The sequence below is a fragment of the Sander lucioperca genome, chromosome 24, assembly GCF_008315115.2.
Source record: "Sander lucioperca isolate FBNREF2018 chromosome 24, SLUC_FBN_1.2, whole genome shotgun sequence".
Classification (NCBI taxonomy): domain Eukaryota; kingdom Metazoa; phylum Chordata; class Actinopteri; order Perciformes; family Percidae; genus Sander; species Sander lucioperca.
Window position 1 is genome coordinate 814543 of NC_050196.1, and position 12500 is coordinate 827042.

The following is a 12500-nucleotide window of genomic DNA, read 5'->3' on the forward strand; positions in this document are numbered from 1 at the left end:
ATTTTCCAGCGTGGCCCCACGTGAAACTGAGTTTGACGCCGCTGTATTAGAGGGTAGGAATAAAACGATGGATATGGTCGTATGGTTTTGGAGGCCCTGTTGCAATTTCTGCAGCCAACTGGCGTCTGTCGTGCCAAAAATGTTTGTGAAAGAAACTACTTTTAGAAATCAGTGGCTAGTTTTGTGACACACTTTCAGAGCCTGAAGCCGTTTTGAAGACTTTACAAGCCATCTATGCATTTAGACTGAAAGATAACAAGGTAGATTTTTATTGCCAACCGGCACCGATAATGTTTTGGCTGCTGGCTGGAAGGTGTGTTCTCCCCCCCCCCCCACCCCCCCACCCTGCGCTGCTCTCAGGGCACCTACAGGCTTTTCCCCCTTCTTTTATAATTTACTGTAGCTCCCCTCTTTTGTCTCCGCGGTCGCCTCCTCCTCCTCCTCCTCCTCCTCCTTCACTCGTCCTCTTGCTGGAAGAACTCGTGGCAAAAGACGGTAACCATGGCGATGAACGTCATGAACTCCTGGAAGTCGCACTCGGAGTCGCCGTCCGTGTCCAGGCCCTCCATTAATTTATCGAGCGCCTCCTGGTCTTTCACGTGCTGCAAGAATCAGAGTCAGAGATGCAGAGGTGGAAAGTAACGGATTACAGTTACTCACTAGGGCCGCACAATTAATCGCAATCTTATCGAAATTGCAATATGGACTAGTGCAATATCCATATGGAAGGGGGGGGCGCAATATTTGTTAAAGGCAAAATATGTGTCAAACCATTCTGAAATCAAGTATTGTGAGGCTGCCGAGAGGTCCCGGCCTACAAATCGTATCCTACAGACCACAGAAAAAAAATCACACTTCAATCAATTTTTATATTTTTCAATGAAAATGAGAATAATGATACAAAAATTATCATTCCCTCCAGTATCGTGAATCATATCGCAATCGCAATATCAGTCTAAATAATCGCAATTAGATATTTTCCTAATATCGTGCAGCCCTATTACTCATGTTACTAATTGAGTAGTTTTTTTTGGGGTGTACTTTTAGTTTTTAAAGTAGTGTTTGGAATCTGTAATTTCAAACTTTCACTGCAGTATGTTTTGTTTGAGGTATTGTACTTTGCTACATTTTAAATCACATTATCATGTTACTGAGTAAAATAATTATAAATAAAAAAAAAGGACTCTTAACGTTGCTTTGGGAAAGTGTCTGTCAACAAACTAAAAACTCAAAAGCGCGACGTGGCTTTGTGCCCTTCTCCAAACACAAAAAAATAAGTATGAGAAGTATAAATAAGATAATAAATAGGTATGAATATAAAAAAGTATACCTCCTCTCCACTGTTTAAAAGTCACTTTTACTCTGAGTACATTTTTTAAGGAGCTACTTTTTACTTATGCTTGAGTAGATCTTTATACCGGTAATTAATTCTTTATTTCTCTTTTATGTATATTTGGAAAAAAAAATGAACAGAAATATTCAATTCAATCTGTCCGATAAGGAACGGGACGAGCCGAAGCTTGCTATTGTTCCCGCCCCTCATTCAACTTTAAATAGTGACTGTATATATTACATATTTTGTATAGCAAGACAACAAATATACATGAAAAACACATGTCATTTTAAACGCCTACCTAACATTTTTTTTTTTACATTTTGCACCAAACAACCATAGTTGCAATACTTTTACTTAAGTAGAATATTTTTTTACTCTTTCCACCTCCGCAGAAAAGGGTTTATTGCCACCATAAGTTACCCTTATGTTGAATTTTGAATGGTGCATGCAGTGGTGCTCATAAGTTTATGAACTAAAAAGAGGAATAAAAAAATCATCTTTTGGAAATTGATCTTAATGCCTTAATTAAAAAAATGAGGAAAAATCCAATCTTTAAGGACACCAATTTTCTTTGTGAATGAATAATGTATCGTAAATAAATAAATACATGTTCTTCCTTAAAATACAGGGGCATAAGTATACACACCCCTATGTTAAATTCCCATAGAGGCAGGCAGATTTTTATTTTGAAAGGCCAGTTATTTCATGGATCCAGGATACTATGCATCCTGATAAAGTTCCCTTGGCCTTTGGAATTAAAATAGCCCCACATCATCACATCCCCTTCACCATACCTAGAGATTGGCATGGTTTTATGTCGGTTAGCCTAATAGCTGGTTTGATTTGCATTGAGAGATGATCTAATGGAAAGTGCCCCCTGTATTTTAAGGAAGAACATTTATTTATTTACGATACATTATTCATACACAAAGAAAATTGGTGTCCTTAAAGGTTGGATTTTTCCTCATTTTTTTAATTAAGGCATTAAGATCAATTTCCACCGGGGCCTTGTCTGACTCCAGGGTCAGGTTTGGGGTTTAGGGTCAGGTTGGGGTTAAAACAACGGACAGTTCAGATCACGTCATTTACACAAAGTCCCGATATTTACACAGAGACACGAAGACACACACACACACACACACACACACACACACACACACACACAGACACACACAGACACACACACACACACACACACACACACACACACACACACAGTGGTGGAATGTAACTAAGTACATTTACTCCAGTACTGTACTTAAGTCCACACACACACACACACACACACACACACACACACACACACACAGACGCACACGCACACGCACACACACACACACACACACACACACACACACACACACACACACACACACACACACACAGAGAGACACAAATACACACACTAACACACACACATACACACACACACACACATGCAGCGAGACACAAAGACACACACTAACACACACATACACACACACACATGCACAGAGACACAAAGACACACACACACACACACACACACTATACAGTTAAGGCAATGAGTCTGTGTTACCTTATTTGACAGAAGTCTATACCATTTTTCCTATTGTTTCTGACAATATGAAAAACAAAAATGCATATTATGCTTGAGTTAATGAAACCCCAGTTAACAAAACTGCTTAAAAAAAAAAAATATGAATATTTAAATAAATAACTGAGAGGGTCCAGTATACAGCCAGACTGAGTAGAAGTAGAAACATGTGCATGAAAAGAAAAGACTCTAGTAAAGTACAAGTACCTCAACAATTTGGTACTTAAGTACAGTACTTGAGTAAATGTACTCAGTTACTGTTCCAGATCTCCGTTTTAGGTCTCACCTCCATCAGTTCCGGCAGCTCGTCCTGAAGCAGGTCCTTCAGCTCGCTCTTCTTCAGCTTGTGTTTGTCTCCTTCTCTTTCTGAGTACTTCTGAAACACGGCGATGATGGTGCCCATCGAGGTCTCCAGGTCCGTCATTGTCAACGTTTTCGTTTCACCTTTTCACTAGAAAGAGTAACGTGAGTCAGTTCAGGGTTTCACTCACCACGGGTACAGTGAAATATTGTTTTCTTTTCAGTGTAGAATGCAGAAAAACTCAGTCTCATACAGCGGTGGGATGTAACTAAGTACATTCATTCCAGTGCTGTACTTCAGTCCAAATGTTGAGGGACTCGTACTTTACTTGAGTCTTTTCTTTTCATGCCACTTTCTACTTCTACTCCGCTACATTTCAGAGAGAAATAATATACTTTTTACTCTACTACATTCATCTGACAGCTGTAGTTACTAGTTACTTTAGTTACCCCACTACATTTAATAGAGAGAGAGGGACAAAGAGAGGCACCCAAAATATTATAAAAGCGACAAAAACCACATAGAAGAAACATGGAAAAAAGCAGCAAAAATGTCTCAAATAAGGTCGATAAAAGAGACAGAAACGCTGAAAAACAGGACAAAAAAAGTCACCCAAATCGTCAAAAAGATAAATATATATATATATGTATATATATATACATATATATATACATACAGAGAAAAAACATTGAAAAAACGTAGAAAAAAGTGCCCAAAAAATGACAAAAACATCGGAAAAATTGTCAGAAAAAAATCTTGTAAAAAAATAAATAAATAAAAAAGGCCTTGAAAATGGCAACAAAAATGTCAAAATCTTTTTCAAAAAAACCTTGAAATGTCCAAAGGCTACAAATGTCAGAAAAAATGACAAAAATGTTTAAAAAAAATTCAAAAAGGCAACTTAAATGTGGACAAATTTGTACGAAAAAAACTTTAAAAAAGGCAATCAAAACGGATCTGAATACTTCTTTTTACTCCACTACATTCAGCTGACAGCTTTAGTTACTATTAGCACAGATCCAGACTGACGCGGCTATTTTCCCATGTTTTTGTGTGTGGGTGACTGACGGTGACAACAATCTTCGAATCCTATAGGGGCAAATGTGCATTGTCAATTTTTATCCACAAAAAGATTTTGCCATTGACAGGTTCAGATTATTACTCTTAAGTGTCTGACAACATTATGGAAAAGGATCCCTACAGAGATAGACCTTTTTTGAAAGTGTAAAATCCACTTTGTTTAACCAGAAATATCTCCGAGCTCGCTATAACTAAACCCACCAGACTCCCTTTAAATAATAAATACTTTTAGCGCGTATAAAGCCAACATGTTTTCACATGTAAATCAGTAAACTATGTATTTATTTCAACCAAAACTAGAGTTGTGATTGTTGTAAAAAGTGGAAAGATGAACCAAAACAGCTTTTCATAGTTTTATTTTGTTTCTGTCGACTTTGAATGAAGTGTATTTTACAATGCTAAAATTACTGTATATTTACATGGAGTTTGGTGGGATTAGCGAACGCAATTTTTTTAGATGTTTTTGTTTGAAAAAAAAGGATCTTACTCTTCAACAGAAAGGTCGACCTCCTTAGAAATCCTTTTCATAATGTTGTCAGACACTTAGAATAGTAATCGGAGCCTGTCAGCGGCAAAACGAGCACTTTTGTGAACGTAAATTGAAAGTGCGCAATTGCCCAAAAACTTACACTGCAGCTTGTTTTCGCTGACTGCCGACTGCAGCGATCTCGCTCAATACTGGACCAATGTCAAAGATTGTTGTTCCCATCAGTCACTTAGACACAAAAACATAGGAAAATAGGGACCAGGTTTCAAAAAACAAAGTTACCATTTAAGCATCTACATCATACAGCACTGATTACAAATTCTATTTATATATACTGTATATACCACACCTATATGTGCTGGAATTGCAAGCTTTTAAAAAAACCCCAAAAAAAACATATAGTTTTCAGATTTTCTTTTCTGCATTTAAAAGAAAAGGGAAAAAAAGAGTGACGTTACCTCGGTGTGAGTCCAGGCAGAAGTTGTCCAGAGGGTGGAGGCTGAGGACGGACTGCAGCCTTTATACTGCAGCAGTGGGGGTGGGGGGTGTGTGGAGGGTGAAGCGCTGAGTCATTCAAACTGCTGACCAATCTCGTCCGCTCCCCTCCCCTCACTCCACTGCAGCGAAACCAGCACTGATGCTCCGACTCTTACTCTCAGTCTTGAAATAACTTGTACATAATGTTAGGAACACCCTTCCTGTTAGCCAAACTGGTAGTCATGGTCACATTTAGACAACGTTGACTTTGATATGAGGATTATATGTTATCACCTTTTCCATGCTGTCGGAAAAACTGACCATCATAAACAAAAACCGCGACTATATTTTTTGATGATGTGAAAGACCGAGACACAAACAAATGAACATTTTTGTTTTGATGCATCTCATTTTCACTCACCTACATGCAGTAATGACATGTGCCATGCTCCTAACGTCCGTGTGGCTCACAGATGAGCTTAAAATCCAATTCCGAAACTTTTAGCCAACAATCGACGAGTCACTTCCAATAGAAAGTAGTTCTGCTTTTTTATAAGCAAAAACAAACACGGCTCCAAATTCAAAAACCTGGGAAAATAGTTTGCCTTTATGCAATTATGATTGTTTTGTAACCAAAGGTGTAATTTACGGGGGGATGGGGGGGTTACAACCCCTCCCAATATTCCAAACTAAGCGGGGTAATGAAGTGTGTGTAATGTCTGGTACAGGATATAAAATCCTCTATTCCAGACTCAAGCAACACAAAACAAATATATATATTCACATTTTAACATGTTGTTTTCATAAAACACATTCATTTCACGGTTGAAATGTTCTAACAATTCATCAATAAGTTACATAAATTACTGACAAGCTTTGTAATTATAGTACATTACACCTTTTGACAGGCAAAATGCATCCAACCTATTCTTAAAAGAATGAATTGAAGGGCAACTTCTGGATGCTCGTCCTATGACTTTACCGCACGGAGTGTGACAAAATTCTCTCTCTTTTCAGACAGGCATGTTCTAGGGCAGCGGTTCCCAAACTTTTTTTCCTGCGCACCCCCTTCTATGTCCCAACCGGGTTGGCGCACCCCCAATCCCCACTTCAAAAAAAAAACGCAACAAAGCTTTGTTTTATCGCCATATAAAGACTCATGTTTAATCATGCGCAAATAACCAGAACACGCATGACAATAACAACATCAACAAAGTTTCAATATAATGCAACAAAGCTACGCACAAGCTTCCACTTTTAAGAGGACAAGTGACAGACACAGGCTCAGTAACAAAAAGCACGGTTATTTTCAGCCGCGTAAAAGAAACATTGCAGCAATAGGCTAAGCCTATTAAATGACCGTGGAGCTAGCATCATCATCATCATAACACAACGGTTATGGAAATTAGAACGACAGTACATTGAATTAAATTGCACAGGAATCACGTCCAATATTTTTGCCTCTTTCTCTCCAATCATACACTCCACCATCTCTTTGGCCGCTGGCAAACACATGTCTTCGGCAATTGTGTGCGGCAGCCCCTTTCCCTACTCTGTAACTGAGCAGATATGAAGCCCGTAATGCGTCTTTCGTAGACTCAACGCATGAATGAAACTGCATTTTTTTGGCTTTTCTGCAACTCCTCCAACTTTGCTTTAAAAAATGTAAGGGGCTTTTGACTTAAATTGCCATGTTTCGTGTGCAGGTGACGACGGAGATAAGACGGCTTCAGACAGCTGTTTGCTAGAACTTCACTGCACAACACGCACTGAGGCTTCGGGCAATCTGTATCGCCGATCCAAGTGAAGCCCAGACCCAGATAATTGTCATCATACTTCCTTCTTTTTTTTCTCGTCTGGTGTTCACCCTCATCACCTCTTTTTTGCCATCTCCTTCCCTCCTCTTCGGTTTCCTCCGGCGCATCTTCTGACTCCCGCTCATTTTCTTTCTCTGTTCTCTCTGTCTCTATTGCCTCCAAATCCTCACTCTCTCTTGGTCCCTCTCCTCCTTTGTGACTAACAACTTTATCATAAGACGTCCCACTTGACAGTTTCCCTGATTTCAGCCAGTTAAGCATATCTATAATATATATATGGAATGAATGAAACGAGTTGGCACGCATATAGCCTAGCGGCTGCAGTGCATAAAAAAAGAGCAGTGCGTAGAAGAAGCAGCTGTCTTCTTCTACGTTTCTATCAAAAACTAATAAATTATAGTTTTTTTATTTAAAATAAAAGCGATTACAAAGGAAATGTTTACTGTTCATGTTTTTTTATTGTATGGAAAAATCCCACTTAAAAAAACAGACAGCCATTACATTTTTCCTCTCGCGCACCCCCTGGTGGCAGCTCGCGTACCCCTGGGGGTGCGCGTACCACACTTTGGGAATCCCTGTTCTAGGGTAAAGTTTTGAAGAATTCCCTCGTGTCTCATACCTGAAAGATAGGCTCAACTGTTACATCACATATTCCCTGTACGAGCTTATACACCTGAATCCTATCACCTCTGTGTCTCCTAAATATGAGAGTCTGAATTTTCTCAACCTATCTTCATACGACATATTTTTCATTCCTGGGATTAATTTCGTAGCTCTTCTCTGGACCCTTTCAATTTTTTTCGATATATTTTTTAATTGATATGGACGCCAGACTGAGCTAGCATATTCAAGATGAAGGAAATGGTTGCAGAAAATTTCACCAGAGTGCAGGAAATGAAGTGTTTGATGCTCCAAATTTCCTGGGGGACAACCACCAGACACCCCGGTTATAATTGTTGTCCCTATAGATGTGAGACGGTGTCAGACTGTGGTCCATTTAAAGTCTGTTCAGTCTGGAGTCTCCTGGTGTATCGTAACATTAGGCATTAACTGGATTAGGCAACTATTATTTTTTACCCGTCGACCAACAAGCAACTTTTTGTATTTTCTGGGTCAAAATGTAAAACAAAATTCCACCGTTTTGGTCATCTTTTTCAGCACTTTTGCGAAGTTTCTGTCAATATTTGTCTGTGCTTTTTTGACGTTATTTTACGCTTTTCCCAAGTTTTTGTCAGTTTTCTTGGCATTTTTGAAGATTTCCTTGACATTTTTGTCACTTTTACGGACGTTTTTTCTCACTTTTCTGGGCTTTTTTGACATTTTTTTCCTACGTTTTTCAATGTTCCATTATCAATTTTTCTTAACATGCTACAAAATTGAATAAAACACCCAAATTCAATGAAAGTAGTGAACTGATTTATTTAACTTTTGAAGAGCGTTGTATGGAACCGTCCACGTTATTTTTGTTTGTTTTGGTTGAAAGAAACCCCACATTTCTGATGTAGAAACTTGGAAATGGAAGAAAAATGGGTCAAATTTGACCCGAAGACAACAGGATGGCTAATTAACTAGAATCAGAATCAGAATCAGAATCAGAAAAAGCTTTATTGCCAAGTACGTTTACACACACAAGGAATTTGTCCTGGTGTTGTAGGTGCATGTCACATTAACAGCAACACGCACAGACACACCGAGTCGCCATATATGCGGCGCCATCACAACTCTCTCTTAACTCTCGCAGGGACAATACAGCATGACATGAGGAGAGGAGAGGGAAAAAAAAGCAACTCTCAGACTATCCTCATGAAGATAAGAACAGTGTGGGAACAGGAAAAAACACCTCAGCACGTAAGCACACAAGCAGTACATTTGCACTGCTGAACATAACATAACATAAATGTACAGTTGCACATTTAGCGGCGAAGGCGTGGGACTGGGGAGAGGGTAGGTTTGGGGAGTTTGGCCTGCTGAGAAACGCACAGCCCGGCAGTCCCACTAGTGTCCCAGTCCGCAGAATGTTATAGCGAAAACACAGCACGTTGCCATGGTGACACCCTTGAACAGTCCAGAACCGATACGACAATCAGCAGGCAGTGGGGAAGACGGGGGGAGGAACCAAGAGCGTCTCGCTTGCAGAGCCCCAACAGGGTGACTGTTTGTTCCAAGAAACGGCCTTGGCAAGGCCGTTTAGGATAAGGGAGCCGAAAGATTAAATTTGTTTTGTCTACACGAATGGCTGCTCTAATTTAAACATTCATTCTATTGTCCAACTGTACAATTGTTCAACTGATCAATTTTTCTTTCCAAATCCATGACCTTCCTCATGATGGTATCCAAGCCGCGGGTCATTACCATGTTGTTTTCCATCACGCGATTAATAGTTCCAGTTTGCGAACTGATCGCTTTTTCGACAGCTTCAGTCAGGCCAGGCAGCTTCCTTGGGCTTTGGACAGCTACCAAAGTCTTTCCAATTTTTCGATAACCAGAGCGAAGCATCCTCCAATCAGCAGCAGTCCAGTTATCAGGGATCCAAATAGGTAGATATCCTCAACGTCCTCCACGGAAAGAGCAGAGAGACACACGACACGCCATTTCTCCCAGCCGTCCATCGTATACCCCGCAGCAAACGTCCCGTCAGGACATGCTGGCTCACCCGAACCAGTGCTCCTCCTCGAGAATACAGTGTCAATTGCGCTGAGAGACCAGTTAATCAATTCCATGATTTTTAGGTATTTGTAGAGCCTTGCAGGGAGAGTCTCTAAAAAAGTGTACCAAATGAACAATGTGTCCATTTTTCTTACAGTTAGTGCTGCTTTACAAAGGTCTTCACCTTCACATGCATTACGGTTACATATCAAGTTACTTTGTAAGAATTACAGGCTCTTAACCAGTTGACATGTATTTACAAAAACCTTGCCAAGCCCTTCGGGACTCTCTGTCCGTTCACCGTGGACCGTATACTATCCATCTATGTCTTTGATCCGGATCTGCTTCTCCGTCCGCGTTGTGTTCGGGGGGTGGGGGGGCATTTGCTGGGAAAACAAAAAGCCCCGTTTCAGAGGAAGCGGATGGCCGTGCATGTTAATGAAGACGTTCTTTTCACTGGTGAAGTTGGCCAGACGTGTGCCCTCCGCGGCTCACACACAAACCCTACATCTGCTACCGGCCAAATAGGCAGAAGTTGAGGTGTCCCGGTGCCAGGTTTTTACTCCCAGAACGCTGTAAACAAACTTTTAAAGATTGTTTTCGGGGCATTTTAGGCCTTTATTATATAGGACAGCTGAAGATGTGAAAGGGGGGAGAGAGAGAGAGAGAGAGAGAGAGAGAGAGAGAGAGGGGGAATGACATGCAGCGAAGGGCCGCAGGTTCGACTCCGACCTGCGGCCCTTCGCTGCATGTCATTCCCCAAAACATCGGAAAAGGACTGAGCCTTTGTACATGGGGGGCACACACGCTCTACTAGGTGAGCTATCCGGTCGGCCCTGTAAACAAACTTTTGAGACTTCTAGGAGGGGAAAAACAGACGCCAGGATTTTCAGGTAGCATAGGCGTAGATTTCGTGGGGGGGAGGGGGAATGCAGAGGATATGCCCCATTATTTAGAAGAGGTAGATTTGTCCCCTCCTCAAAAAATATGAAAGACAACCCAATCCCCGAAAGAGGTCAAAATAATAACCGTTATATCCTTCTCACTAGCGCTGTCCCCGATTACGCGACTGGCCACCGCAACGTGACGTTGGGTTGCGTTTCTCCGAAAGTTGAATCTGTCTCAACTTTATTACGGTATTGAAAGAAAAACAAAGCAAGAGGCGTACATTCGAATCCTAAAATTGAAAATCAAGTACCTACCCAACGAACAAATATCCGTATAGTCGGATATTTTGATCCAGCCCTACTTCTTACCAGTACCGTCTTACCGTCTTCCAACGATTTCAGGAAATGAAGTGTTTGGCGCTCAAATAGTTTTGGGGCGAGGACCCCCAGACCCCCCCCCCCAGTTATAATCAACACATTCTCACTCCCATAGCGTCAAAAATCGACGCTTGGTCAGGTGTCTTTGGCATTTGTTATTGACGCAAAAAGTCTCCTTTAGCGTCACTTTCAGACGCTCTGAGTCGGGACTCTTGGCGTCACTTTTAGACGCTCTAGGTCGCCACATACAGCTAATGGACATGCGGCACAAGAACGGGAACAGTAACGGGACCTTCCTCTGCTGCGCTGTGGAGGAAGGTCTGGCAATGGGAGACTAATGGCTGATTTGTCATCTAGAAAAACGCTGTGCTGTGTTGCATGTAAGATGGGAAGCCAGTGTTGGAGAATTACATTTCAGTCAAGGTCTTCCTTTTATGTTGTTGCTCCACTGTAACCTAGCAGCCATTTGAGAGGCTGGGCGATCCCCAACAGCTGTTCTATATCTGTGACTTGGCTGGAGCACTGAGCGCAGTAAATCGTCTGGCTTTATTACCGTCAGTAAGATTAAATGGAAGATATCGGATATCACAATTACGGGTGGCTGCACGAGGATTGCCAAAAGCGTGGTGATTGGTTTTGCCAAAGGGTGTGTGTCTTTGAACAGCATGCAGTTCAGATCCTCTGTGATGAGTGTCCGAGTTGACCCTTCTCCGTCTCTACGAATCTTCTTCAATTTCGTCTTCGGCATCTATGCAGCGACAGAGACTGAATTTTCAAAATAAATTGGACACTTTATGACTAGTATGGTGCATTTTGTGGCTTGGAACGCATTCAAGGTGCCGTAGGTAGGATCGCAAAGATCCAGGACTTAGCCAAAAAAAAATGTGAACATCGACAACTTCTCAGTCCCTCCCCCCCTAAGCCCCTCCCCCCACAAGGGGGAATGAATGCGTGTGCATGAGCAGTGATTGAGACGCAGTTAGAGTGTGCATCGGCCCTTCTGGCATTCGCCAGATTGCCAGTCCGCCTATGAGTGTAGCCCTTAGTAAAGTTGAGTTTGCTTTAGAGGCAATTTGCTCGGTGCCTAAAAAGTATTGAGTTGGGTATCCAGCCCTAAAGATATACCTGTAGAATAAACATTTTTTTTAGACTTTTAAGATGCAAAAAAAAAAGAGGATATAACATTTAATTGTGACAGAGCAGGTAAATCGTGCTGTGAATACCATGTGAATAATCTCCACAATGTGCTGAATTCCTTCCTCCAGCGCCCTGCCTGACCTCTCTGTATTTTCAGTCCGAACGTGATAAACCGTGCCTTTGTCTTGATGATAAATACACTCCTCACGCGGACGGTCGACAAACCGTCCCATTGTTTGCTTCAAAACACTGAAACTCTGTGCGAAGGCAACGGGCCGAGACACAGCCGAAGATAACCTTTGATTTGGGATTTTTCATTATATCAGTGTATAAAAGTCAAAAAATAGGATATAAAATGCACTTAATTGCTCAAAAATG

General features: G+C 41.2%; 1 protein-coding gene across 2 annotated transcripts in view; it reads right to left on the bottom strand.

The window, feature by feature from the left end:
• Window positions 1-5445, bottom strand: part of s100b (S100 calcium binding protein, beta (neural)) — a 5594-nt gene extending 149 nt beyond the window's left edge. Inside the window, exons 1-4 of one of the 2 annotated variants that reach the window (XR_004896574.1) lie at window positions 5239-5445; window positions 3199-3363; window positions 353-602; window positions 1-319 (exon numbers count right to left, since the gene is read on the bottom strand). The exon at window positions 1-319 is cut by the window's left edge and continues 149 nt beyond it. Coding sequence is in view for 1 of the 2 variants with exons in the window: in XM_031304775.2 (XP_031160635.1) it covers window positions 456-602; window positions 3199-3336 (285 nt within the window). In the remaining variant the exon portion in view is untranslated. Of the gene's footprint in view, window positions 603-3198; window positions 3364-5238 lie in introns of both variants that reach the window. The other variant, XM_031304775.2, reaches the window with a different exon arrangement.
• Window positions 5446-12500: the final 7055 nt, after the last annotated feature.